Source organism: Aotus nancymaae, unplaced genomic scaffold (genome assembly GCF_030222135.1).
Source record: "Aotus nancymaae isolate 86718 unplaced genomic scaffold, 86718_ANA_hifiasm-v0.15.2.pri h1tg000036l, whole genome shotgun sequence".
Classification (NCBI taxonomy): Eukaryota; Metazoa; Chordata; class Mammalia; order Primates; family Aotidae; genus Aotus; species Aotus nancymaae.
The window spans coordinates 88158647-88185600 of NW_026988450.1; the positions used below are offsets into that span (position 1 = coordinate 88158647).

The 26954-nt window shown below is 47.8% G+C and overlaps 1 protein-coding gene across 1 annotated transcript in view; it reads right to left on the minus strand.

Annotated features, from left to right (window-relative positions):
- TRAPPC9 (trafficking protein particle complex subunit 9) overlaps positions 1–26954 on the minus strand; it is a 730305-nt gene that overhangs the window by 601947 nt on the left and 101404 nt on the right. Inside the window, exon 9 of the mRNA XM_012461180.2 lies at positions 22172–22315. Coding sequence (XP_012316603.2) covers positions 22172–22315 — 144 coding nt within the window. The remainder of the gene's footprint in view (positions 1–22171; positions 22316–26954) is intronic.

A 26954-nucleotide genomic window follows, 5' to 3' on the forward strand; every position in this document is an offset into this window, starting at 1 on the left:
ATAGGTAAATTACTCTGAAGACATAAATGATGCTGAATTGAACACTCAGCAAGATAGTAAGGAGGTGCAGTGGAAGAAATGAATTTCTTCATAACAAGAAACCGGCAAACTGCAAGAGCAGAGCACGCTGCAATAGGAGCAGCATGAAAGCCACGTGATACACTTAAAAAGCAGAAAATGTTCAGTGTCTCTGAAATGTAGGTTACATGGCTGGAAAAAGTATGCAATGAGTCTAGAAAGATAGTTTGAATCAAATCATGAATGTCCTTGAGAAAGAGCTGAGACTGTACTAGATAGACAAGGGGTAGACAGTGCAGGTTCTTAAGGAACAGAATGTGATTTAGCTCACATTCTAAGGAGGTAACTCCAGCTGCAACGTGATACACAGACTTGCAAGAAGCAAAGTCAGGAAACAGGACATAATGTCAAGAGTCTACTGCCCTAATCCAAGTACAGGTAATGAAAGGCTGAACCAGGGTCATGACCACGAGAGGGAGAGGGGGAATCCCATATGAGAGAAACTCACGCATTAGAACTTGGGGATGACTGCAAACGTTTTAAGCTTCCAAGACTAAGTAATGACACCCTTAACTCAAATGGAAAACATGGAAGGAAAAGAGAATGAGTTCAGCTGAGGATATGGTAACTGCAGGACCCTATGAGGCATTCAGGAGACAAACCCAGCCTTCATTTGGAAACTGCAGTTCAGAGGTCAGGAGTAGAAACAGAACTATGTGAAACCATGAACAAATTGTTGTTATATTTTGAATAAATCAAGAGCTTCACTCTTCAATCCCACCATAATTCTTCACAATGTTTTTTGTTTTTTGTTTTTTTTTTGAGGCAGGGTCTCGCTCTGTCACCCAGGCTTGAGCGCAGTGGCGCGATCTCAGCTCACTGCAACCTCCGCCTCCTGGGTTCAAATGATTCTCCCACCTTAGCCTCCTGAGTAGCTAGGATCACAAACTCCCACCACCATGTCTAGCTAGTTTTTGTATTTTTAGTAGAGATGGGGGTTTCACCATGTTGTCAAGGCTGGTCTCAAACTCCTGACCTCAAGTGATCTTCCCACCTCGGCCTCCCAAAGTGCTGGGATTACAGGTGTGAGCCACCGCACCTGACCAACATTTTTAAAATTTATAACCTCATTGACTCACTGCATAATTCTTTATTTTTAAGAACCTTTTTTTTTCACAACTCAAATTATTACTTTTGATGTATAATTAACTTCATAATTTTGAAACCAAAACTTCTTTTCCATCTGCTCAGTTTCTCCCCCATGATGAAGCATACTTCTGTGTCATGTCCCTGAGGTCACAGGACTTGGCAATTTTTTTATTTATGACATAATGATCACAGTTACAACAACAAAAGATTTTGTTCAACAAATATTCCTACAGTGTACAGCCGTAGCTGCAAGCCAGCCGAGATTCCCAACCCTGGCTCGCCTCTGTCTCCACCACACTCTGCTCTGCGGCAATGAGAGACAGTTGATGTGAACGGGGAGCGGAGAAAGGAAACACCAAAACTGAAGGCCACTGGAAATATGTCGAAAATGCACCACTTCTTTCCTGCTCTTCCCTAGCCCCAAGAAACACAGTAAAATGAGAGGTGAGGTCCATCTCACTAAGATCAAGGCCCCAGTAACCCACAACCTCACCCAGACCAAGTCCCCATCTACTCTGACACTAATGAATAGCAAACTTTTAACACACTTTCTTTGAGCTGAGTAACAAAATAATGAGCAAGCAACGAAAAGAAGGAGTAGCTGAAGAAATTACATCTGACATTTTTGTCTCATCCAATCCTTGTCTTTCAAACAAATGACAACTGTTTCCAAGTTGATAGATAACCTCCTTGGTACAGAAACAAACTAATCTAAGTCATCAATGTTGAAAGTCTAACCAGGGCTGGGATGATGGAAGGGAGAAGAGGAATTCCACGTGCGGTAAACTCAAGCATTACAGTGAGTATTCTAGGCGATTAACAGGATATGGGGTAAGTAGGACAATTTAAGAATGACTCCAAAAGCTTTAAGCTTCAAAAACTAAGAAACGGCAACACCCCTGACTGGTGTCTGATGCTGGCTGGTACAGTCTTTAGTGGGTACAGCCCCTTGTCAGTGTCAGACACTGAGATCCAACATCCTATGAGTGGGTGCCCTTAGCCAGCTACAGGTGACCCAGGACACGGGGCTCAGGGATGCGCTCCAGAGCCAGGTGCCTGCGGCTGTAACCCCAGCTCCCACATACAGCCCGGAGGCCCATCATGCCTCTACTGCCTCCTCCTTGTAATCTAAGCCTGCAATATGCCCTCTAATCACAATGATCAGAGGAGTTCACACGCATAAGCACATGTTACACCAGGCCCAGCACACAGGGGTGCATGACAACTCCTGTCACACACTCTCGCAGAACCCAGAAACTGACTGCAGGCAAAGGCTGGTCACTTTCTCTCTACATCCAGAAGGTGCTGTATTTGAGAAAAGATAAAACAGGAAGAACATTCTAAGAAGATAAATACTGGCTGGGTGAGTGAGAAAATTAATTAATCAAGCTTTAGCAGGCCAGGACTGTGACATATGAGCCACAGACTGAGAGGATTAGGACTTGTCAATCCAGAAAGCAGAGACAGAGAACAAGGCCACCAGCAAGACAGAGAACAAACGGACCGAGCCCCACAGATCCAGACGCGCTCCCTCCAGCTCTGCCGCGCAGCGCGTGGGTGCAGGTGCCGGATCCACCTGCCCTGAACCTGCTGCCTCCTCCAGCAAAATGCTGCCTGGGTGTCAAATGGGAGCCCGAAACATGATCACCAGTGCCGTGAGGGTGGCGGTGGGAACAGAGGGAGGTGGAGAGCAGGCTTAGGAGAGCAGTTAATAATAACTGAGAGGGCTGTGACATCAACCTCAGGGTTGATGACATCAGCCCCTCAGGCCCTCAGGGCTGTGCACAAACAACCACGCCAGCAACACGGGCCGGGCATCCTGTCGTCTGGTGCAGGTGTTCCAGAGGGGCCTTCCAGAACAGGCTGGACCCCAGTGGACTGAGTAGAGTCTTCTCCCCTGTAAAATGGGGTTGTCTGACAGAGAGGAGATAAACTCTGAACGTTTTAAGAAGGTCTCTATATTTTACACCAAGGAATATGCCATTTCTTCCCCAAAACAGATCCCTGCCACTTCGAAGTTGCTAAATAAATATTATTAATTTGAATTAAACTCAATGTCTTTTGTAAAATGATAGCCAGAAAAGCCTTATTTTTGTCTCTCAGATCACCGAAGTGGATACCAGCAAGATTTGGTGACTGCATAGGCCAAATAATTGAATTCTGTCTCCATGCCATACATATAAGCAAAGCCCACAAATACGGGCCAGTGGTCACAGGAGGCACAGGAGAGGCCTTCAGCTGACATTTCAAATGTGTGCACTCCATGACCACTTCTCTTTTTTGACAGTGTCGCTCTGTCACCAGGCTGGAGTGCAGTGGCGCGATCTCGGCTTACTGCAACCTCCGCCTCCCAGGTTCAAGTGATTCTCCTGCCTCAGCTTCCCAAGTAGCTGGGACTGCAGGCGTGTGCCACCACGCCCAGCTAATTTTTGTATTTTTAGTAGAGATGGGGTTTCACCATGTTGGTCAGGACAGTCTTGATTTTTTGACCTCGTGATCCACCCACCTCGGCCTCCCAAAGTGCTAGGATTACAGGCGTGAGCCACTGCACCTAGCCAACCACTTCTAAAAGAGCAACATAAGCATATAACATACTGTCAGTTACTTTGACCTCCTTTGTGGGTCATAATATTTAATTGAGTGGAAAGTGACCAGCGTCCCATGGGATGGGACGGGACAGGCGAGACCACGGCACATGGTATAGGCTGAATCATGTCCTCTCCCCGCAAAATTCGTCTGTTGAAGTCCCAAGCCCTAGCACCTCACAATGTGACCATGTGTGGAGACAGGTTCTTCAAAGAGATAATCAAAATGAGTTTTGTTGGGGTGAACTCTAATCTTATCTGACTGGTGTCCTTATAAGAAGAGGAGATTAGGACACAGGCCCAGAGGAAAGACCATGTGAAGAGCTATCAAGAAGACGGCCATCTACAAGCCAAAGAGAAAGGTCTCAAAGAAATCCAATACCTCCAACACCTTCATTTCAGATCTCTGGCCTTCAGAGCCAGAGCAGCAAATTTGCAGTATGTCAAACATACTGCAAAATTAATTTTTACAATATATAGTAATTATTTTCTGTCACTTCACATTGAATTGAATTATATGCATACATCATCAAAATAGAAAACCGTGAGACTTTAGTTTAAGAGCAGCATATGTTGAAACACTGTCTGGAAGTCACGAACAAATCCACACAAGCAACAACAATGACTATGTATCGAGCACAGGTCCTCAACGGAGCACAGGCTGAGAACAGGTTCTTTATATACGTTGTTTCTAATCCTTACAGCACTTCACACTGAAGTGACAAAATATGAATAGATTTGAAATTATAAATCAAATATCAGATTCGGTATCTAATACAGAGCTCTTTAACAAATGAATGAACATACATGACTGCTCATTTAACCCAATTTCTACACTTTTTATTGAGGAGAAAACTAGGGCCAGGGAGAAAAGAAGGTCACAAGTGGAAAGGCTAAGGATAAAGTCTCATCTCCCAGCTCCTCATCCTGTCCTTTGTCCAAAAAAACCAGACCAAACCCTGAGCAAGAGCCACAGTCCTTGTGCATCCGGCCTGCATGGCCTTTTCCAGTTTGTTTCAATTTTCAGATTCAGTACTCCCATGTGAAAACCCTACCACCTCACGTTGGCTTCGATTCAGTAATCAGAAATTCTGTTTAGCTTACTCTCACGTGGTCCTGATACAGACATGCCTACATTTTCATCACCAAAGTCACACTTAGCATTAAATAAGTACCTGCCACATACCACTACGACAAAAAAAATTTTTTTTGAGATGGAGTTTCACTCTTATTGCCCAGGTTAGAGTGCAGTGGCGCAATCTCAGCTCACTGCAAACTCCGCCTCCCGGGTTTGAGCGATTCTCCTGCCTCAGGCTCCCAAGTAGCTGGGATTACAGGTGTGTACCACCACACCAGGCTAACTTCTTGTATTTCGTAGAGACGGGGTTTCACCATGTTGGCCAGGCTGGTCTCGAATTCCTGACCTCAAGTGATCTGCTCACCTCGGCATCCCAAAGTACTGGGATTACAGGCGTGAGCCACTGCACCCGGCCAAAATAAACATTTTTTTAAACTAAATTGGTCAATTAAAGATTAGAGTCAGAGTCAGACACAGTCAAAAATAAAAGTTCTCCCATCTGTTCTACCTGGCTGTGAAAATCCTACAGAGAAACAATCTTTTCATAACTTTAGCTGGTTACTCCGTTGCAATAATACCCACTGAAAGCTTAACGTTTCACCAGAAAGACAGAAACTTTTCTAACTTAGAGACCCAAGGACAAATATGTAGGTCTCTAAGTTAGAAAGAACTGTACAGCCTCATCAGGGAAAGTGCCACCTGCCTACTGGGTGAAGTAGGCAAAGAGACCAGCACTATTTGGCTCCCACTGTGGCAGGCATGATGCCAGGCGGTCGATACATTCTTTCTGATAAATCCTCCACCTAACCAGATGCAATCTTCTTAATTTTACAGTTGAAAAACAGGCTTGGTCAAGTCAGTAAATTGTCAAAGGTTACCTTTGATAAGTATATGAGCCAGGATACAAACCCAGCTCTGCCTGAGCCCAAAGATCACAGCCCCTACAGTCCTCTTCTGAATGAAAGCATCGTCGTCCCCTTCCTACACACGCAGCAGCCCAGGCCCAGGGACCGTCAACATCTTGTCCAAGGCCACTCAAATACCCATGAGTGATATGTATACATCATCAAAATAGAAAACTGTGAGACTTTAAGAGCAGCGTATGTTGAAACACTCTTTGGAAGTCACGAACAAATCCACATAAGCAAGAACAATGACTATGTATTGAGCACAGGTCCTCGGTGGAGAACAGGTTAAGAACAGGTTCTTCATATACTTTGTTTCTAATCCTTACAACAGCCTGGGAAGATAGGTATTCATCCTCATGTTACTGATAAGGAAACAATGGCAGAGGAAAAAAAAAGGCAATTGGACTTACCAAGCATTTACTGAGCCTCTATGACTAGGCTGGGATTAAAAAAAACAAAAAGACTACATTCCAGCTGTCCAGCCTGGCACACTCAGTCCACAGACATAAAAACTAAAAATTAATATACAATGTGTAGACCCTGAAAAAGCCAACTCCACAGGATGAATCAATCCTGAGTGGCTAACAGGACCTAGATTCAAATTAGAGTCAAGCGGCCATCTGCTGACTAGAGGTCACACACAGACCTCGAGTTCCCAGAAAACCCACGTGTCTGCTGAACTTAGGGGACTACCTAGCTGCCTAGTCCCATTTATGCCATCGATAGACTGTGACCTGCAACAGCCAATCAGAACTAAGCAAGTCGGAAGCCTTGAAACCCATAAGTGAACCTGAGTGGGAACCTGAGCAGGAACTTTCTCTGTAAAAGACAAACCTTTCCTTTGTATTCTGGAATGGGTAGCTTCAGTTTGCATCAAAGGCTGTATCTTCCCAGTGTGTAAACTATTCCCTGGAATAAAGTCTCTCCTCTAAAGTCCTATTCAGAGAGCTCACATTCACAAATGTGATAAGCATTGTTATATACAAATGGGAAAAATACTTTGGGAAGAAAAAAGTTTTTTTCTACCAAGAGGTGTCAAGGAAAGGGGCTGCGGGGAGGTGGGGGGCACTGGCAGGGAGGTTAGTGCTCCATTCTTTGTAGTGAAAAGCTGGAAGAAACTCACAGAACACACATAAGGAGCCTCTGCTCTGGAAACAGCAGCTAAGCCTCCCTCCTAAGCTGAAGAGATGGCCTGGGCCAGACTGAAAGAGCACTGTGCAATGTGCAGGGGCCTTCGGCCTCTGACACGATTTCAGCAGAAGATTGCTGCAGATAAACACCTGCTTTAGAAAAATCGCTTTACCATGTGGGTAGAGGACATGCAAGAAAGAGAGAATCTGGAAGACAGGGTGGTCTCTCAGGATGTGTTGCTGTATTCCAGAGCAGAAGTAGCAGAGCCCAGCCTGGGTAATGGTGTCTTGGCACTCTGCGTGGCAGATGGTGGACAGGCACACAGGAAAGCAGGATGGCACTATACCGCTGGGGAGAATACACCCCTTGGAGCCATGCTGTCCTACAGAGACAAGATCCTTCGCAAAGCTGCAGAAGGTCCCTTTTGATACCACCCTGGGATGTTCTATTTTGGTTCACTTGGCAAATTAGTGTTTTCCTATAACTAGGAAATCCACTAATATATTTGGGATTTTGACATACTGATGGTTTTTCTTCACCTCACCGTTTTACACGTGTGGTTTCTCTCCCAAGCATGCGTTTTATTAGCAGGTACTCATTATGTTGTACTACATGGTATTTATATCTTCAACATACAGCTAAAAGTCCGTCAAAAGCTTCCCTTCACGTCTGCTGGGGTTTTGTTCAATCCTTTCTGTCTAGCTCTGAACAAACAAAAGGGATCACATAAGTTGCCACGAAAACAACTTATACCCCTGTATTGACAAATCCCACTGGGATTCCTTATAACACAGCAATTTGCGGGGGGTGATCAGGGCATGTGAGTAGAGTCCTTGTGATGGGAGGCGTTCCCTTGTAAAAAAGACCCCAGAGAGACCCCTCGCCTCCGCTTCTGCCATGTCTCTGAGCCAGGAAGTGGCCCTCACAGGACCCGAATCTGCTGGCATCTTAGTCTTGAACTTCCAGCCTCTAGAGCTGTGAGAAATAAATGTCCCTTATTTATAAGCCACCTAGTCTGCGGTATTCTGTTAAATAAACCAATGAAGATGCATCCCAAGAGGTGGGTCTTTCTCGTGTCCCTTTTCCAAATGGGGAAAATGAGGTGGGGAGAAGTCACATGACTTTCCCTTACTGCGCAGGGAGTCAACAGACATTTGCTGAGCCCCTGCCACACGGTGCTCCAGGCCACAGAGACTGCAAGGGACATGGCATGCCTGCCCTCAAGGAGGGAGGCTGATGGTCGCACCAGGCAGAGAGGGGTGGGCGTTTGGCTCAGACCCCAAGTGTGTAGAAATGGCAGCCATGCCAAGACCCGGGGGGAAGCTGGTCATGCAGAAAAAAATCAAGTGCAAGGTCCCGGACAAGATATGGAAAGCAAGTTTGTTTTCTCAGAGACACAGAAACAAGACAAAGCTGGCTGGGGCTGAGTGAATGTGCAGATGACTAGAGAGAGATGAGCAGAAGAACTGAGCAGGAAACATCGGGAGGACCCGGGAGCCTTCCAAAAATAACTTGGCTTTCCTTTCATATTCTGATACATGTAATGGGAGCCACTGGGGAGGTTTAGGCAGAAAGGTGCTGTGGCGTGAAGCTGCAGTCATATCTGGGATGTGCAGAGGCAGTGAAGCCTCCAGGACTTCCTGACATACTACACGTGGGGCCTGACGGCAGGGGAGCCACAGTGGCATCAAGGTTTCTGCCCGAGCAGCGGGGCTGGCAGGGGCACCCTGTGCTGAGATGGGAAGCGAAGATGGGGTGGGCAGGTAGACAGTCAGGCCTGCAGCACCGTGCATGCAAAGACAGTTCCTGAAGCCCTAGGGCCAGGTGAGATCACCCAGCAGAACGTGCAGACATGGGAGAGCAGGCAGAGCTGAGCAGGCCCTCTGTGTGGGTGCTGAAGCCACCAGGAACAGAGACGGGGTGGAGGTGCTGAGGGCAGAGCAGGCAGGACTGAGGTCCCCGGTGAGTGAGGAGAAGTAGCCAGAGCACCTGGCAATGACCACGACACAAGGAAAGGCAGGGGCCATCAATCCCAATAGCATACCCCTCCAAAAGCTGGAGTGTTCTGAAGGAGGACCATTTGGAAGTAGCAATGGAAAATGACGTCCGCCTGTCTCTACGCCCTGAGGTCCTGGGGGCAGAGGAGAAAAACCAGCATGCATTTGAGAGAACAGCAGGGGAGGCAGGCCGAGGAGAGGACTGCTTCTCATCTCACGGGTTGCTCGGATGGCATTTTGAGTGGGATGGGAATTTACTGCATTTTGCTTCCCTGTCCCTTCCTATACCAAATGCTGGTGACAGGCCCCGGTCACAGTTATGCTAGAAACACTCCCACACATTTCCAAACTCCCCTGCTGAAGAGCCACTCGCTCCACATGAGAAGGTTAAGGGAACATGCGGGGAGGAAAAGAGGACGAGGAAATGTGAGAGTCGGCTACCCACAGACCTCGAGTTCCTGCAGTCGCCACGGAAGGGGTCACGGGAGCAAGGAGGGACGGGAAACAGGGCTGGGGTGGAGGCTCCTGGAGATGGACCACCTGGGGCCCAGGCCACTGACAGGATGGAGAGGCACAGAGACGTGGCCACAGTGGACGTCCCGGGAGATGGAGGGGCAGCAGCTGAAGACCCAGGGAAAGCTGGGTACAGCCCTGGAGGTGGGGCAGACGCAAGGGGATGACACAAAGGGCTTACAGGACTGGAAGAGCTCAGGAAACAAACACATCCTAGTGTTCAAAGCCACCTCTGCCACCTCCAAATCCGTATTCAGACATCCAAGGTAGGATGGCACCAAATAAAAACCGAGCCTTCTACCTAAGGAAGCTGAAACACGTGACACTGCCTGTATTGCATCGGCTGGGGAGGGTTAGGGCGTAGAAAGCAGCAGCCAAGCTCAGCTTCTCCCAGGTGCTCCATCTCCCCAGCCAGTTTCTCCAGGCCATCCCCAAAGGAACTGCACACCCTTCACACTGCTAGGATTGCGCACAGTACCCAACTGACGGGAGACGATCCACAAATACCTGCAGAAAGGAATTAAAGAGAGCTGTTGCTCCTGTACAGATCCTCCAGCTCCTCCTTGTCCCTTATTATCCAAACAGTTACTCCTAGAACCCTTAAAACACACCCTCTGGAGTCCTGAGCATCTACTAAAATTCAATGCTCAGCTCAAACACTGCAATTTTACATGCAAAAAACTGAGATTTTTTAAGGAGTTAGTTACTTTATTTTTTTCTTGTGTTTTTCACTGTCCATTTCACTCTCATTCAGAAAGTCTCACATAATATCAGATCAATATTTTTCTATCCAAGGCGGGGAGAGGGAGGAGGAGAATTATTAGTATCCCTGTCTAACCCATCTAACTAAATCTGTAAGGATGGACTTGCCAAAGAGAAAACGAAACAAAAAGTTATTTCAGGTGTGAACATTTCAATCAAATGTCAAATATGCCAGAAAATATGCAAAGAAAATGAATGCTTTTTCTTGATGGGGATTTATCTCCTGCTTCCTAAAAGTAGGCTTGCGATTCACACCAGAAATTAAAATCTTCACCACCACGTCCACTCGGCTAAGTTGGAACGACATTTCCCAGCCCCTCGCTGCAGAGCTGAGTCGGCACAGGCTGTGAGGTCTGAGGCAGAGGCACGGGGTGGCATCTGTGCCAGGGCCCAGGGAAGGACATGTGCCCACATTGGTGGGCTGGGCAGCATCCCACCTGTATCTCCTCTGCTCCTCTAGCTCTGGACCAGCCACATGTGTTTAGCACAGCAGCAAAGGGTGCCAGCCTCTCCTCCAGGAGCTCCCACCATCAGAGCGGGAGCCTGGGAGGTGGTGAGAAGCTGACATGGGCTCCAGGAGAACCCCATGGGGTCCAGCTCAGCCCCACAGTTCCTGGCAACAAGAGTGAAACTGTCTCAAAAAAAAAAAAGGCTGACCCAGGAAGCCCCTCCTGATGAAAACTCTCCTGCTAAAAAAGCCAAAGGCCTAAGGACCTTCATCACAGTGTTGTCAACAGTACCAAAAACAGCCCGAAAAGCCAGCAAGAAAGAAAACGAAAGAGAAGGATTTCTTATTAATGCATTCAAGAGCATGTGAATGCCAACGTGTGCCTCTAGCTAGCTGCAGGGTGCAGGGCTTCCCTTGGAGGTGACAAAAGTGTTCTAAAGCCGGCTGCAGTGAAAGGTGCATGCATCTGCGAACATGTCAAAAATCCAAGTACACATTTTAAATGGCATCAAAAGGCACGGGCTCAGGGGAATCACCAGACAGTGGGAGCAAAGCAGCACGCGGACCCAGAACCAAGCCCCGACGCAAGGGCCCACCACACGGGAATCAGAAGCGGGAAGCTCCAGGAGGAGACACGGGAGCTGGAAAACGGAAGAAAGCGCTGGGCTGAGGGGACACTGCTGACAAAGAGAAAAAGAGGAGAGGAAATGACCCCTGCTTTGGAAACTGGTGACCCTGGCAAGAGAGAGGAGAGGGACATCCGGCAGAGAGGGCCCAAGAGGGCACACGAGGGCAGGGCACACGAGGGCAGGGCACACAGACGACCCCAGCAGAGATTCTGCTTCGGAGAGCAAAGTGTTTGGCTGGGCTGGGCTGAGGGGCACAACATGGTAATTATGGCACGCCTGCACACAGGAAAGCCAGTGGGGTGGGAGAAAAGGAGGCGGCAGGAGGGCACAGGCAGCACAGAGAGGGTAGGAGGGCATGAGCGCCTGTGCCTTGGGCTTTGCAGCCCTTCCGCAACATTCCAACGAGACACCCACCCTGGTGAGGTCAACATCCGCCCCCTTCCAGCAGTGCTCCTTAAAACATGGCACTGCACCAAGAGTAGGGGTGAGAAAAGGGGAAGGTGAAGAAGACCTGAGGAGGGTAACGGGCTCCCGCCACGCCCAGTAGCCTGTCAATGGCAGCACAGGGTGTCAGGCTGCTGAAGCCACCTCTGCCCAGCCATGCCTCACGCTCACTCGACTACGAACTACGCGGTCAGCAGATGATTTACGTCCTCCAATTAAGTAACTAAGCCTCGCTCTGATTAAGTCATCCTTCCCTTAACTCCCTTTTCTCAAAAAGGGAGTCTTTACAATCATCTAACACAACTGGTTCCCTCTGCCACAAAGGCAAGTGGCACCTTTGGAGGAGCAGTGGGACACGCGGCTGCCTTGGTTAGGAAGATGCGCCTTTCCAGCAAACACGCCGCTAAGGTTTAGAAGTGGAGATGCTGAATTCTGCTCTGAAAACAACATTTTCTGAAGCAACAAACTGCCTTCTTTGAAAATAATTGCAGTGATTATTTTTGGTCTCCTGTATTCAGCGACATCTGCTGCCACTTCCACCCTCCATCAAGGTGACTTTGATAGAGACAAGCAGCCAGTGATGAGATGAGCGACCTGCAAGGTGCAATCATCAGTGACCACCCCAGGCAAGTCCATTAGCATACCAGATGGGGAAGTGACATTTAGACTTCTCCTAAATGGCCATCCATCGCAACGTGACAAGGACGGTCGCAAAGCAGTGTGCAGGTGAATGTCAAAGGGAGGTTGTCTATCCATTTAATGGTATTTCTTCACACCTACTGTGTGCCAGGCCATCCCAGGACAAGGCAGATGAGGTCTGTTGGCCTCCTGGGTTACAACTGGGAAATGCAAAGTGGGAGGTATGACGCGGAAGAGCCGAGGGTCAGGGTGGTCTCCTGGAAAGATGGCACTGGAGGCGAGAGCTCATGGAGAAATGCACCATTCAAGATCACCCAGGAACGGGCACGTGGGGCTCTGAGGTGGAAACGGCTTGGCACGTAAGCATTAATGAAGGAAGCCAAAGGAACTGGAATCGGGAGTGGAAGAAAAAGTAAGAGACAAGGTGGGAGAGAGGGCAGGACTGAGGCAGAACCTGCAGGCCACACTGAGTCCTGGGTTTTATTACAGGAGCAACAAAATACAATCTGACTTGCAATTTAAACAGTGACTGTGAGGGCTGTCTGGAGAATGAAGCAACAGGAGGCCAGAATGGAGCCAGGGAGATTGTGGCGAATTAAAAAGAACGAAGGTAGTCAGGGTGAGAAAGTGGAAGCAGGCTGGCTGGGCCTCTCCATACTTCCAAGGTGCAGACAGGAGGGGATGGCAGAAAACGTGACTCCAGGGCTGGGTCAGAACAACCGCTGGGTAGTCAGGTGAAGGATGAGGAAACAGGCGAGAACGGACGGGAGACACAGGCCCACACTGGTCACTGACTGGGTGCCATTCTCCCCGCACCCCGCCAGCCCCCACACTGCCTGCCCTCAGTAGACACAAACAAGGCCAAACCAATCGGCCCTCCCTAGCCATGGTGCCGTGGTGCCGCGCCCGTGGATTCAACCAACCGAGGACTGAAAATATTTGGGAAAAAAATTACATCTGTGCTGAACGTGTATCGTTTTTTTCTCTTGTTGTCACTACTCCCTAAACAATGCAGCAGAATAACGATTTATGTAGGTAGCATTTACATTGTATGAAGTATTACAAATCAGCTAGAGATGGCTTAAACCATATAGGAGGCTGGGTGCGGTGGCTCACTTCTATAATTCCAACACTTTGGGAGGCTGAGGCAGGAGGATTGCTTCAGCACAGGAGGACAAGACCAGCCTGAGCAACATGGCGAGACCTTGTCTCTGCTAAAAATAAAAATAAACACACAAGTAAACTACAGGGGAGGATGTGCATAAGTTATATGCAAATACTTTGCCATTTTATACCAGGGAGTTGAGTATCCCTAGGTTTTGGTATCCAAGGGAACCTGGAACCAGTGCCCCCCGCCGATACGCAGGGATGACTGTCCTTCCATCATGCTTACAGTGGGCTGGCATGACCACATAATCCAGTTCTAGCCAATGAGACAGAGAGGTCTGCTAGAGACTCTTAAAAACTTCTGTAATAGCTTGATTGAGATATAATTTGCATACCAGTTGGCCCATTAAAGGGTGCAATTCAGTGGTTTTGAGGATATTCAGAGCTGTGAAACACACTGCTGGAATATCTTCATCACCTCAACCCTATATATACCCTTTAGCCATCACCCCCCTGCAACCCCCCATTCCCCATTGTCTTAAGAAAGACTAATCCATTTCTGTCCCTATAGTCTATTTTGGTCATTTCAAATCATTGGGATCACACACCATGTGTGGAAGTCAGAGCCTGGCTTCCTCCACCTGGCATTGAATTTTAAAGGACCATCCGCATCACAGCATGACACTTGTGGTGTGGCTGCACAACCCTCTGAGTATTCTCATACACTTTAGATGGATAAATTGTTTGGCATATGAGTGATCGCTCAAAAACTTATTTTATTTTAGTAAGACTTTTGGTTTCTTGCAGGCAAAAGCCCAACAGCGGCTATGGGGAGAGAGGCACTGCATAGCAACCGTTGTTTGGAAGTTTAAGATGCTTGAACAACCGCAAGGTCTAACAGTAAGTCAGGTTCGTGCTGGATACTATACGACCTGGGATTCTGCGCTACCTGCTGAACAAGGAACTGACAGTCTAATCTCGATCTACACTTTCAATGACAAGGTGGAGAGGTCACCTTCCCAACACCCTAAGACTGGGCTGAACATCAAATGTAGTGGAAACAGCCGGTTACGCTGGCGCCTGTTTCCTGCCCAGAACACCTCTCGGGGGCACCATCCTTTCCTTCCCCTTGCTCCTCTTCCTGTTTCCACCTCCCACCCACCCCTTCCCCAGGCCAGTCAGAGCAGTGCTATGGTTAATTATAATATTATAATACAAGTCATAACAGCAGCACATCTTGAAAAAGAATCACGTCCACATCTGATAGCCCTTTGGGGTGATTCTGCTGTTCTTACTTCTCTCTCGGAGTCTTCTTAAGGTAACCTTGAGCAAAAGAACCACTAATGTCTGACTAAGGAGCTGGCATCCGGGTCCCCCAGAAGGAAAACAGTGCCATCTATACGATATTTACTAAGCACTTCTTGGCAGCAGACAGACTGTTACGCACTTCAGGTGTGTCACCTCCAATCCTTAGAACAATCCCACAAGGTAGATGCAAAAACCATGACACAGAGAGGGTTTTCAAGAAAACATCATCTACCCAGAGGCCTCCAGAAAGACACTGGACTATAGTAGAGCAGGCAAACCAAAAGCCTTCAGATCCCAGCAAGACCAAGCCCAGGAAACCACGTGCAATGCAGACCATCTACACTCTAGAGCGAGAGCATCACACTCACCGCCATCGTAATCTGGTAAGGTCATTCCAACAGCACAAATGCTGTGAAATAAGGCTCACTGTTAACACAAGTGCATCATTCACTGGCCCCTCCCACCAAATGGCACCCCCCTCATCACTGCTCAGTCTTTTCATGGTAGCATTAATATGACATATTTACAGTATCCATTTTTTTTCTTTTCTTTCCCTTTCTTTTCGTAGCTTTTGATATAGTATACATTTTTTTTTTTCTTGAGACAGAGCTTCACTCTTGTTGCCCAGGCTGGAGTTCAATGGCCCCATATCAGCTCACTGCAACCTCTGCCTCCTGGGTTTAAGCAATTCTCCTGCCTCAGCCTCCCAAGTAGCTGGGATTACAGGCATGCACCACCACGACCGGCTAATTTTGTATTTTTAGTATAGACAGGGTTTCTCCATGTTGGTCAGGCTGGTCTCAAACTCCTGACCTCAGGTGATCCGCCCGCCTCGGCCTCCCAAAGTGCTGGGATTACAGGCGCAAGCCACCGCGCCCAGCCATAGTGTGCACTTTTTAACCACACTTCACTCACAGTAGCAGAGCCAATATATGATTGAACCTTTCCTAGGGCTTTTGATCTCAGTCCTTGAAACAGTTTACCCAGCTAAGTTTTCCACTTCTTCCCTTTTTTAGTTATTTGATGTCAAAGCCACAAGTCTTTTTGATTTTCCACAGGAACTGGTGTCAGTAACTATAAACTCATCCTGGAACAGCCAGTGCAAGGATCAGCAATCAGGCAGCGGGCCAGATCTGGCCCATAGGCCGCAGTTTGCCAAACCCTGCTCAAAAGCCTGACCAAAGGCCATAGTAGGATCTTTAAAATAGCCAATTAGAAGAAATATCCATTTGACAGCATAGCAGAAGGTGAGTTTAAAGAGGCAGAAGACTTCATTCATTCGGCCGGCATTTAAGGACCTGTGAGGTACCAGGTGCTGCTCCAGATATGCGTGACAGTTCATGTCTTTGACGAGCTTAGAGGCTTGCTGGATGGAGAAACAGGCCAGCAACTCCACAGCCCAGCATGCTGGATGGAAGCTCTGAGGCAGCAGGCACAGGGCACGGGGAGCTCCCAGAGGGGAGAGCTCAGCATGGCAGGGATGAATTCCTGGATGACATGACAGTAATGGAAACAGCACGTACAAAGGCGGCAGAATAGCAATGCTGTTGTATTTGGAGAACTGTCAAGAATTTAGTATGGCCAAATACAGGGTGAAAGTGAGAGTGGGAAAAGATGAGGCTGGAAATTACAAATAGTGCCATTCTAAAGCTTTCACAAAGGAAGGAATCCCTCTGCCCTCTTAGGAGACTCCTGTGCAGTTCACAGAACCAGGCTTGCATGCACAACCCACAAAGCTTCAGAGGATGACAGTTCCGTTCATCTGCTGCTGGAGTGCCATGGAAGCTCTGTGCCCACACACACAGACGACCCTGTGCCCAGGATCAGAAAAGCAACACAGTCACGGTTCCCAAGAGTCCACAAATCATCACATTAGTACTTCATCTTGGAAAAAATGACCAAAGTCTTGGGGAAGTCAGAGCCTTTCTATGAAAATAATTGCCCTCATAGCATATCTTGGGTCATCTGCACATACTGGAGGGTACACCTGGAGTAGACATCCTGAGATGATGCTATCTTCAACTGCACATCACCAGTCCAGCTTTGCAAACGACAAGAAGGCTAGAAAGACCCTCCTCAACCCCAGGGTCATGGTTTCCCATTCTGGGCTGCTCTTGCATTCCAGACTTTACTTCCATGCAGCAAAAGTTAGAAATGTTAGTTATCCAGCCTGTGAATGGCACCAGGAGCTCTTCAGAAAAAAAAGGCCATCCAATAAACTATAGTATCTATCACTAAAAACAGCAAACTGCCACACAGCACTGCACAGCCCAGTTGTCCAAACAAGAAAATGGAGGCCGGGGAAGATTTAATTATCAATCGGAGGTTACAGCAATTAGAGGCTGAGCTGAGTGGAAAGAACCTTTCAGACCTCCTGACTTTTGTCCTTTTCTCAGACGACTCCAATTAACCACATAGCATTTTACTCAGGCCTTTCAAGAGACTGTTATTTGTTCAACAGTATCAAGTGTCCCAAGTTCTTCTCCTTTTAAACTAAGTGTCTTCAAATAACTAATTAATATGACCTCAAATAACCATAAGACACTATCAGCATTTCATGGGAAAACAAATTTTCCTGTCACCTAAAAGCATACAACCAGGACCCCATCAATCACAGTGTGCGTCCCCTTCCCAGGACAAGGGGGCACTTGACACCGCCAGAGGAAAGGGTTATGCTGCCTTTTCAGCAAAAAGAAAACCCAATTTATGTCTAATGGAAATACAGCCCTTACAGAAGCATAGTGATTTTGCTCTGTTTTCTCACTGGGAATTAACAATCCACCAAAGAAAAGAAAGGAAAAGATCTTAGAAGTACACCGTGATCACAGCTCCTCCTCTCTTTTCCCATAAGCTGCCTGATGTGAAACCCAGCTAAGTCCAGTGGCAGCTCTGTCAGTCATCCAAACGGAGACGATGAATCTCTCCTAACTCACTCTACAAACACCACGGAGAAAAATTCCTACATGACTAATTCAAACTCAGACTTTAAACACATATTCTCCTGCAGTATTTCTGGTAGATCTTAAAAAGAGAAAAAGAAAGAAAAAGAAACTATCTTCAGGATTCCAGCATGGAAAAGACATACTGAAGAGAGATCACAGCATGGCGGGGGAGTTAACTAAGGGTCTGGCCATAAAAGCAATGGCCAGACGTGACCACATGAGGGAGACGAGCAGTCCAACGGGCAAGCCACGGCCAACGGGCAAGCCACGGCCAACTCGAAGCCTCCGTCCTCACCTAGGGCTGACGAAGACCACGGGTCACAGTCAGAGATGTCGGTTCAATAAGAGTTCACATTTATGTATTTCACAGACATATATTGCAAGAGCCTCCAGTGTGACCAGCTACAAAATGTCTACTCGAAACTACAGCATACAGATCACCCTTTTTCAAAGATCACATGAGGAGTAGGTGCAACGATCACATGAGAGGCTTAGAAGTAAACAAAGCTTAAAAATATGAACAGGATGAGGAGAAAAGGAGGGAAAGGCAGAGGTTAAAGCACCAACGAGAACTCTCGCTGTATCTTCCTACAGAGGTTTTCTCTGTCACCTGAAGAGAGACGCTGACCGTGAGTTCTGGACAGGAAGGGTAGGGCAGACAGGCAAACGCTCACCCACTACCACTCCCAGGCGTGGGGATGTTCATCAATGCATGAATGCTGTTAACCAAAAAGAAACACGGCAACAGAACAACTGAGTGCCCTGTGTGCCCATCCACTCTTTGTTCCTGGCAGCCATCTCATGGACACACGTGCAAACATCAACCTCCGAGCACATGGGACTGGCAGATACAATCTACTTCCCAGTGCTGTCATAAAAACAAGACAAGGCTCCATATGTCTGGAGTGGAGACGGTCAGACTCATCAGCCTGACACAAGAGTAGGGTGGGTCACGCCAATTCTTGATCCTGCATCTACATTCAGTCATCTCACAAGCTCGGAATGCTTCCCATGTCCCGTGGAAACTGCAGGGCACCCACAGGGGAAGATATGGCCTTGAGAAACACAAACTCCAACAGAAATACACAATGCAGCACACATATACATATACATACAGTGTACATACACATATATGTCCACTGTAAAAAGAATATGCTTTTTTTTTTTTTTGAGATGGAGTCTCACTCTGTTGCCCAGGCTGGAATGCAGTGGTGCAATCTTGGCTCACTACAACCTCTGCCTCCCAGGTCCAAGTGATTCTCTTGCCTCAGCCTCCCAAGTGGCTGAGATTACAGGTATGCACCACCACACCCGGTTAATTTTTGTATTTTTTGTAGAGACGGGGTTTCACCATGTTGGCCAGGCTGGTCTCGAACCCCTTACCTCAGGTGATCTGCCTGTCTCGGCCTCCCACAGTGCTGGGATTACAGTGGTAAGCAACCACATCCAGCCAAGAATGTGCTTTTGAAAAATGCCTGAGGACCCAAGTCAGAATCAACTTTCCCATAGGCAGTCACGATTAAGGCAAGGGCTGTGAGGGCATCCCTGACACCTCAACAGCCATGCGCTTAGCATCCAGTATTTGCCAGGTCGAGTTCCAGGCAGAGAGCAGGTAGAATGAGGTCTTCTCCCGTGGAGGGAGACAAGCATTGACCAACTAAATACACAACTGATGACTGAACTGTAAATGTGGTAAGTGCAGGAAGGAAGACAGCAGAGGGCCAGAGCCCCTGGTCTAGCTAGGGACATGTGAAGGGTTTCAAGGCCCAAGAGGAGCCACATGGTGAAGGGGCAGTGTGCGGGGACAGGGGAGGTGCGCCGGCCCTGCTGTGGGAAGGACGGTATGTGCTGAAGAAGCTCAAGATGCAGCAGACGCAGCTGGCGGAGGAGTGACACGGACAGCTCAGGCGAAGGGCGTAAGGCCGGGTCACCACCACTCGCCAGCCATGGGGATTGTGCATGCTGAGATGAGGTGTGTGGGGACATCGCCACCAGGGGAGAATGAACTCCTGGCTACTGGGGCAGAGGGATGTGCCATGGGTCAGGGATGGCACCCAAGATTCTAAACTCCTGCACAAACAGAGTCCAGGTACTGCCTTCTTAGAGTTGCTGGATCATGAGGAGGTTCAAGAAATCCCAGGGGAGGTGTGGAGCAGCACCCCCCAGGGACTGGGGAGAGCAAAACTTCACTAGAGCAGGTAACACCAGACCTCTGCCCAAGCTGCCACTGAGCCGCAGCCTCCCTGGCAGGAGACACAGGTGGCTCTGGGAGCTCTGCCTTGGCCTGCTGCTCCCTCCTGTCACCAAAAGGCCAGAGTGCAAATGGGCCATGGAGCCACCTTCACTCTGCAGATACAACCATGACTAGCACAGTTCAAATGCAGCCCCAAAAGCAACAGAGATACAACACAGGCAGGGGAGAAGCTGCACGGCTGTCACCAGAAGTCCTCAATAGAAAACAACAGCTATTCCACACACGAGGATGCAGACGGCCACAGTAAGTGGTGTGTGCCTTCAGAACCTGGGCAACAAAGAGCTACAGGATTACACAAAAGGAGAATTCCTTTCTGATAGCGATGGCCACGGAAATCACTATAGAGACATTAACGTTTCCTTTAAAGAATGCTAGCCTTTCAACAGGCGCTGCTGAGTAGATAGGCTTTATGAGGATTGCTTAACGTATACTGGGTTTCTTTTTCTTTGGAGACGGAGTTTGGCTCCTGTTGCCCAGGCTGGAGTGCAATGGAGCAACATTGGCTCACTGTAACCTCTGCCTACCAGGTTCAAGTGATTCTCCCTCATCAGCCTCCCGAGTAGCTGGGATTACAGGGCCTGCCACCACCCCTGGCTAATTTTTTGTATTTTTAGTAGAGATGGGGTTTTGCCATGTTGGCCAGGCTGGTCTTGAACTACTGATCTCAGGTGATCTGCCCACCTTGGCCTCCCAAAGTGCTCGGATTACAGGTGTGAGCCACCACGCCCAGCCAGAATTAGTGCATTTAAACCTCACAGCCACCCTCCAAGAGGCACACCACATAACCCTGGAGCCAGAGCCTGCTCTAAGACAGAGAACAGCCAGGGGAAAGCGGTGGGTGGAGGGATGGAGACAACGATGTACTGGTTTTAGAAATGTGAAAACAAGAGAACTGCGAAACTTGGGAGGTGCTGGAGTGAGGGAGTGGGGTCCCGCCTGGACAGTAGTAGTGAAGGCGCAGCACTGCAGGGGGCAGTAGAGAGCCACCCAGACCGCCTGCAGGGAGGAGTCCTGTTCCCCAGGGGAGAGTGCTGCCTCCCAGAAGCTGTCCTCGACCGGGAAAGGGCCCTTCATCGAGACCCTGTCCCTTCCTGGGAGCGGTGAGCACCCAGGGCCTGGCACAGGGACAGGAAGCCCCGGCCCTCCCATCGCCAGAGATCTCTCTGACGGCTTCCCACCTGTACAGGCCCCACTGGGTCAGCAGAGGCCTTGTCACCTTGCTGAAGAGAACCACATCACCCAGGGTAGCCTGCATGCCACTGCTGGTCAGTGAGGGTGTAGAAAGGCCCGCCCTCCACAGAACAACATGGGACAAGTCTGCAGACACGGCAGGGCAGAGCTCCCCATGCGGCTGAGGCCTGTGTCAACAAAGCACAGAGAGCCAGCTTCTCCCACTGTCCAGTCTTGCCTCCGTCTCTTTCCTTCCACGGGGTCGATCCCATGAGTACTTCCCAATACACTCTGCACACATCAGTCTCCACAGCAGACAGCACTTCCCCGAGAACCCAACCACCGCCACACACTGAGCCAGGGCCAGAGGCACAGGCGGGAAGGCAGGTGTGGGGCAGCTGAGCCCCAAGTGCCCAGGGAAACAGGTCATGACTGAAACTCAAAAAGCAGAGAGCACCCAGAAGGAGTGTAAGAAGAGAAGCTGAAGGCCAAGAAAGGAGCCTGGGAGAAAGGCAACCTTGAAACAGACGCAGAGACACCGCGTGGTCCCATGAAAGCCAGCACACTCAAACCTCATCTCTAGTTCTGAAAGGGAGGAGGGAGTTACCCAGTGACTCAAAGGGACACGAGGGGCCCTGGGGTTCTGCTGATGCCTATCTCTGATCTGGGTGTTGATTACACGGGTGGCCGCTTGGTGAGAATTCACTCAGCCACATTCCTATGAGTCGTGCACTCCTCTATGTAAATGTTATGCTTTGGCATTTATATTTTATAAAAGGCAGCCTAAGGAAACGAGAGACAACACAGGAGGCTGAGAAGAAGCCTGAGAGGCAGAGGGAAAAGCCGTGGAGTGCAGCGGTCAAGGAGCAGGAGGAGAGGGTGTGAAGGCAGGAGGAGGTGGCACGGGTGTCCCAGAGAAGTGATGTGGAAGGAGCGACCAAGGACGGGGAAGGGACCTTCTCACCAATGAGCAGCTGGGCAGCGTCTTCCACCCACTGAAACCCAAGCCCAGGGTTTACATGAACCAGCATCTAGAGTGCTCTCATTCACAGTTCCTTGAAGAAAAGAGCATGGTTTGAGCTCACTCACCCTGATCCGACAAGAAGTCCAGCATGGTCTGTAGAAGGAAGGACAGGTGTCTGACAGAGAGGGCAGGGTTCCCCATCCTTCGGGAGGCATAGACCAATTCATGGAGCAAACGCATCTGGACCGCGGCCCAGCCTCTGTGCGTGCCTGCGATGGAAATTACAAAACGTCACAAAAGTGCTTGGAGTAGGAGCAGGAAATACAGTTAAGCTAAGTTGGCAATTTGAAGACAAATGCCTCAACTATCAAACTCAACAACCAACAAAAAATATGACACCTGCTTTTAATGGCCCTGTAAAAGGACTTTAAAGTTGGCATGGTTTTCATACACCAGAAGCAGGCACTGCAGTATAGCGTCTCTCCTGCAAAGGCTGATTTCAAAATAGCCCACTTCGAAATCATTATAAGCTTTAGTTTTCATATATCTGAGTTATAGGCATACTTTTTTTTCAAGAAAATACTCATATTTAAAGGGCCTTCATTATCAAAAACCAAGAACATTAAATTAAAAATACAGTATTTCTCTAAAATATGAGAAAAATGAAGAAAAGTGGATAGCTAAATTAGAAAAAATTAGAAAAAAAAAGTTAAATTCTACAGCTGCTCCCCGCAAAATAGTTTAGCATCTTTGAATTAAAGATGGAGAAATCTGAATGCACAAACAATTGAAAAGTATCTTTTCCTCTTTTTTTTAAGAGTCAGGGTCTTGCTCTGTCATCCAGGCTGGAGTGTCGTGGTGTAACCACAGCTCACAGCAGCCTGGACCTCCTGGGCTCAAGCAATCCAATCCAATCCTCCCATCTCAGCCTCCCAAGTAGCTGGGACTACTGAGTACACACCACCATGCCCAACTAATTTTTTTTTTTCCCTGTAGAGACAGGGTCTCCCCATGTTGCCCAGGCTTGAACTCCTGGCCTGGAGCAATCCTCCCACCTTGGCCTCTCAAAGTGCTGGGATTACAGGTATAAGCCATTGCTCCCTGCCAATCTGTGTTCTTAACACACACACCCCACCAATGACTCTGATAACCAACCACACTGACTGGCAAATCACTACTCCAGCTGATCCAAAACTTAGACCATGAAAAAACACATAAAGGTCCATTCAAACTCAGACAAAACTGATACACACTGAAAGTCCGTAATAGTTCACGATAGTCGGTTGGTTAACAAGTATTTATTGAGAACATAATAGCGTGCCAAGCAGGTTCAGGAGAAAGAGTAGGGAGAAAAAGTGCCCGCTCTCATGGCATTGGCATTCTTGTGGGAAGAGTCAGGCCGCAGCCCTGGGAAGACAAACGTGCTGGTGGATGCCGGGACAAACACAAACAGTAATGGTGAGGGCGGATGGGGGTGAGTGGAACTGTCAGCGAGGGGAGAGGGCCAAGGAGGTGGGCAAGGAGGTAACAGGGCCTGGCATGAGACTGGGCACCTGCCTGATGCTGACTGGTGAGCAAACAGAAGAGAAGGGAAGCCTCCTCCCCAGCTCAAACAGCAGGGCCCTTCCTTCTATGCCAACCTTTCTGTTTGCCCACTGATATTTGAAGACGCTTCTCCAAGCGTTCAGCCACTCACAGCCTTCCTGACCTCTTCTCTCAGCACCCTGCCCTGCACAGCTGGCCAGTCCCTCTTCTGTACTTCCACTGTATTTTGCACACATTTTGCACACATTTCAGCCCATAGGAGTTATCTGACAGGTACCATAAGGCACCTGTAAGCGCATGTATTTGTTTCTCTCATCGATCCTTAACTTCCTTGGGAGGCAGGTTTGTGTCTTATTCATTCAAGTGTCCTTAATGCCTAGCAGGGTGCCTGATGACACAGTTGGTACTTAACACACATGCGGATCAAGACGAAAGGCTGATGAGAGCAAACCCTCCCATGCTGTAGACATGGAGGCTGGTATGAAGGAGTACCTCGCTGTGTACTCCTTCATGATCTGCAATGAAACGCTTCAACAAAAAATGAATAAAAATAAAACCAGCATGGTCAAACCTTGATCATTATTTAATCTGGACAATGGACTCATGATTCTATCCTAATGTGTATATATTTAAAGTATTTCATAATAATTTTTCATTGAAATCATTGGAGCTGACCAAACACACACATACATTTAAAAAACAAACAAACAAACAAACAAAAAACACTATTTATATCTTAGTAGTTCATCTTCCAGAAATCTTTTGGAATATAAAATGGGAGGACTTTTCATACAACTGCAGGAAAGGAGAGAAGGACGAGTCCCTGCAATATTCCACACTGTCAGAAGAAGCCAAGACCAAATGCCAAAATGAAGAAGAGATTTTTTTTTAAGATTATGAAGCTGAAATCAATGTCATGACTAACCTAGCCACGAATTCAAAAAGGCCCAATTTAACCAATCGCAACACTACCATATCTAGAAGGTTTTCTCACATAAGAATTGGGCAAATATCACTTTGCTGATTCTTTTAAAAATAGATAATGATCCAGTTCCTACCACAGGCGATTATGAGTAAGACCGAGCATACATTTTCTTAACAGTAAATAATGTACAAGTCATAATTTCTTTGTGACTCAAAGTGCTCCCCCTATAAAATGTGAATTCTTTTTCTGAAGACAGATTTGCAGCATATGACCCAGTGATAAAATTTTCAATACTCTTGTAATCAAAAAGTTCACCAATGTAGGGGTTTATTATATAAATGAACTATTGCCTTTCAGCAAATACATCCGCCTTAGCTCTCTCTTTCTTTCATAAGAGTTCCTGGGCAAAATTTAATCCCTTGTCCAGGAAAAGCCTTGAGCAAAAGGCATGATCAAAACTCTTCGCATGCAGCAACACGAATAAGATTTAAACGATACCAAGCAGCCCATTAAGCTGGCAAATACACACAGCACATGTCAGTGTTCCTACCTCAACTGTCTATAACCAGCTAGTGCAAATGTTCATTTCAAGAGAAAGACAGAATACATTTTGGGACCTGAGAATACAGACAATCTGCCTTTTATTCACAGGTACAGGGTGTTAGGAGATTTCCATTAAATTCTCTGGGAAATGTTTAAAGCAGTCCAGAGCCACAGCGGAGATGGGGTTTAAAGTGACTTTTGTGTTTTGTTAAACATATAGCCAGCTGACATTTACCATTTTTACATTATTTAATCTCAGTCAGTCACCTTCTTTCTCTAACCTCTTTCACAAAATAATGGCAAACGTCTCCTCCTGACATGGACGTCTCGATACAAAGTACCAAGTCACTTGAATGCATGCTTATTTGTTTTGTTTTTGAAAAGAAAAACAATTTCTTTTCAAAAGGAGTACGTTTCATTCATCATTCAACTCAAAAATTAAGAGCAAGAAACAAACTCAATAAATGGCAACAGACGTGTTATGGTAGCCGCCCACAAGCATCTGGCCCTGCACCACCCACATCTGCCTGGGCACCGTCAGGGACTGGCGTGGGGACACAGAGAGACACAGGGGCCTCCGCTCCCACAGGGCCTACGGGCTAGCATGGAAGGCAGATGTTAAATAATCACACCCAATGCTTTTGTTTTTTTTTTTTTTTTGAGATGGAGTTTCACTCTTGTTGCCCAGACTGGAGTGCAATGGCGCGATCTTGGCTCACTGCAACCTCCACCGCCCAAGCTCAAGTAATTCTCCTGCCTCAGCCTCCCAAGTAGCTGGGATTATAGGTGTGCACCACTATGCCAGGCTTGTTTTTGTATTTTTAGTAGAGACGGGGTTTCACCATGTTGGCCAGGCTTGCCTCAAACTCCTGACCTCAGGTGATCCACCCGCCTTGGCCTCCCAAAGTGCTGGGATTGCAGGCGTCAGCCACCGTGCCCAGCCCCAAACATTTTTCAAATGTACTTACAAATTATGAGAAGTGTTGTAAGGAAGAACAACAGAATTCCATGAGAAAAGAAAAATAACAGCATTAGGTAAAAGAGAAAAACAGAACAGGTCCACTTAAGGCTGAAAGGACCACTGAGGACCTCTCTGAAGAAACAGCATCCAGCTGTGACCTGAGGATGACTGGGAGTGAGGCAGGGAGAAAGGGAAGAGTGTCCCCAAAGGAGGCCAGAGGCATCAGAAGACCTCAGACTGGTGCAGTCTTAGATGTTATAGATAAGTGGCCTCAGGATAGGAAAAAAATTAAAACGACTCCTAGGATAACTTCCATAGAGCCCAGGAGGTTTGCTTTTACCCCGAAGCCAGCCTGGAGTTACATTCAAAGGATGCAAAAAAAAAAAAAAGGAACTGAAAAGCAATTTAAATCTCGCCTGAAGTCTCTTAAAAGTACACCAAATGGGGATTCCATTCACAAACAGAGAAACCTATGAAAACATACTTTCTCATCACTCCACAAAGCAACAGTGTGATTGCTTGACGAACTCTATCTATCTTCTTCCTAAACACCACTCCTTCCCAATCCAATTTCTCCAGAATCCAGCCTAAACGAGCTTAGACACCCAACTCTCCCCTGCTAAGACTTTGGGGTCTAATCTCTCCTCTTCCAACAGTAACTCTTAGCATTTTTTTTTTTTCAAGAAGGAGTCTCACTCTGTCACCCAGGCTAGAGTGCAGCGGCACATTCTTGGCTCACTGCAACTGCCACCTCCCAAGTTCAAGCAATACTCCTGCCTCAGCCTCCTGAGTAGTGGGGACTACAAGTACACACCACCATGCCTGGCTGATTTGTATTTTTTTGAGTACAGACAGGGTTTTGTCGTGTTGGCCAGGCTGGTCTCGGACTCCTGACCTCAGATGATCCACCCACCTTGACCTCCCAAAGTGCTAG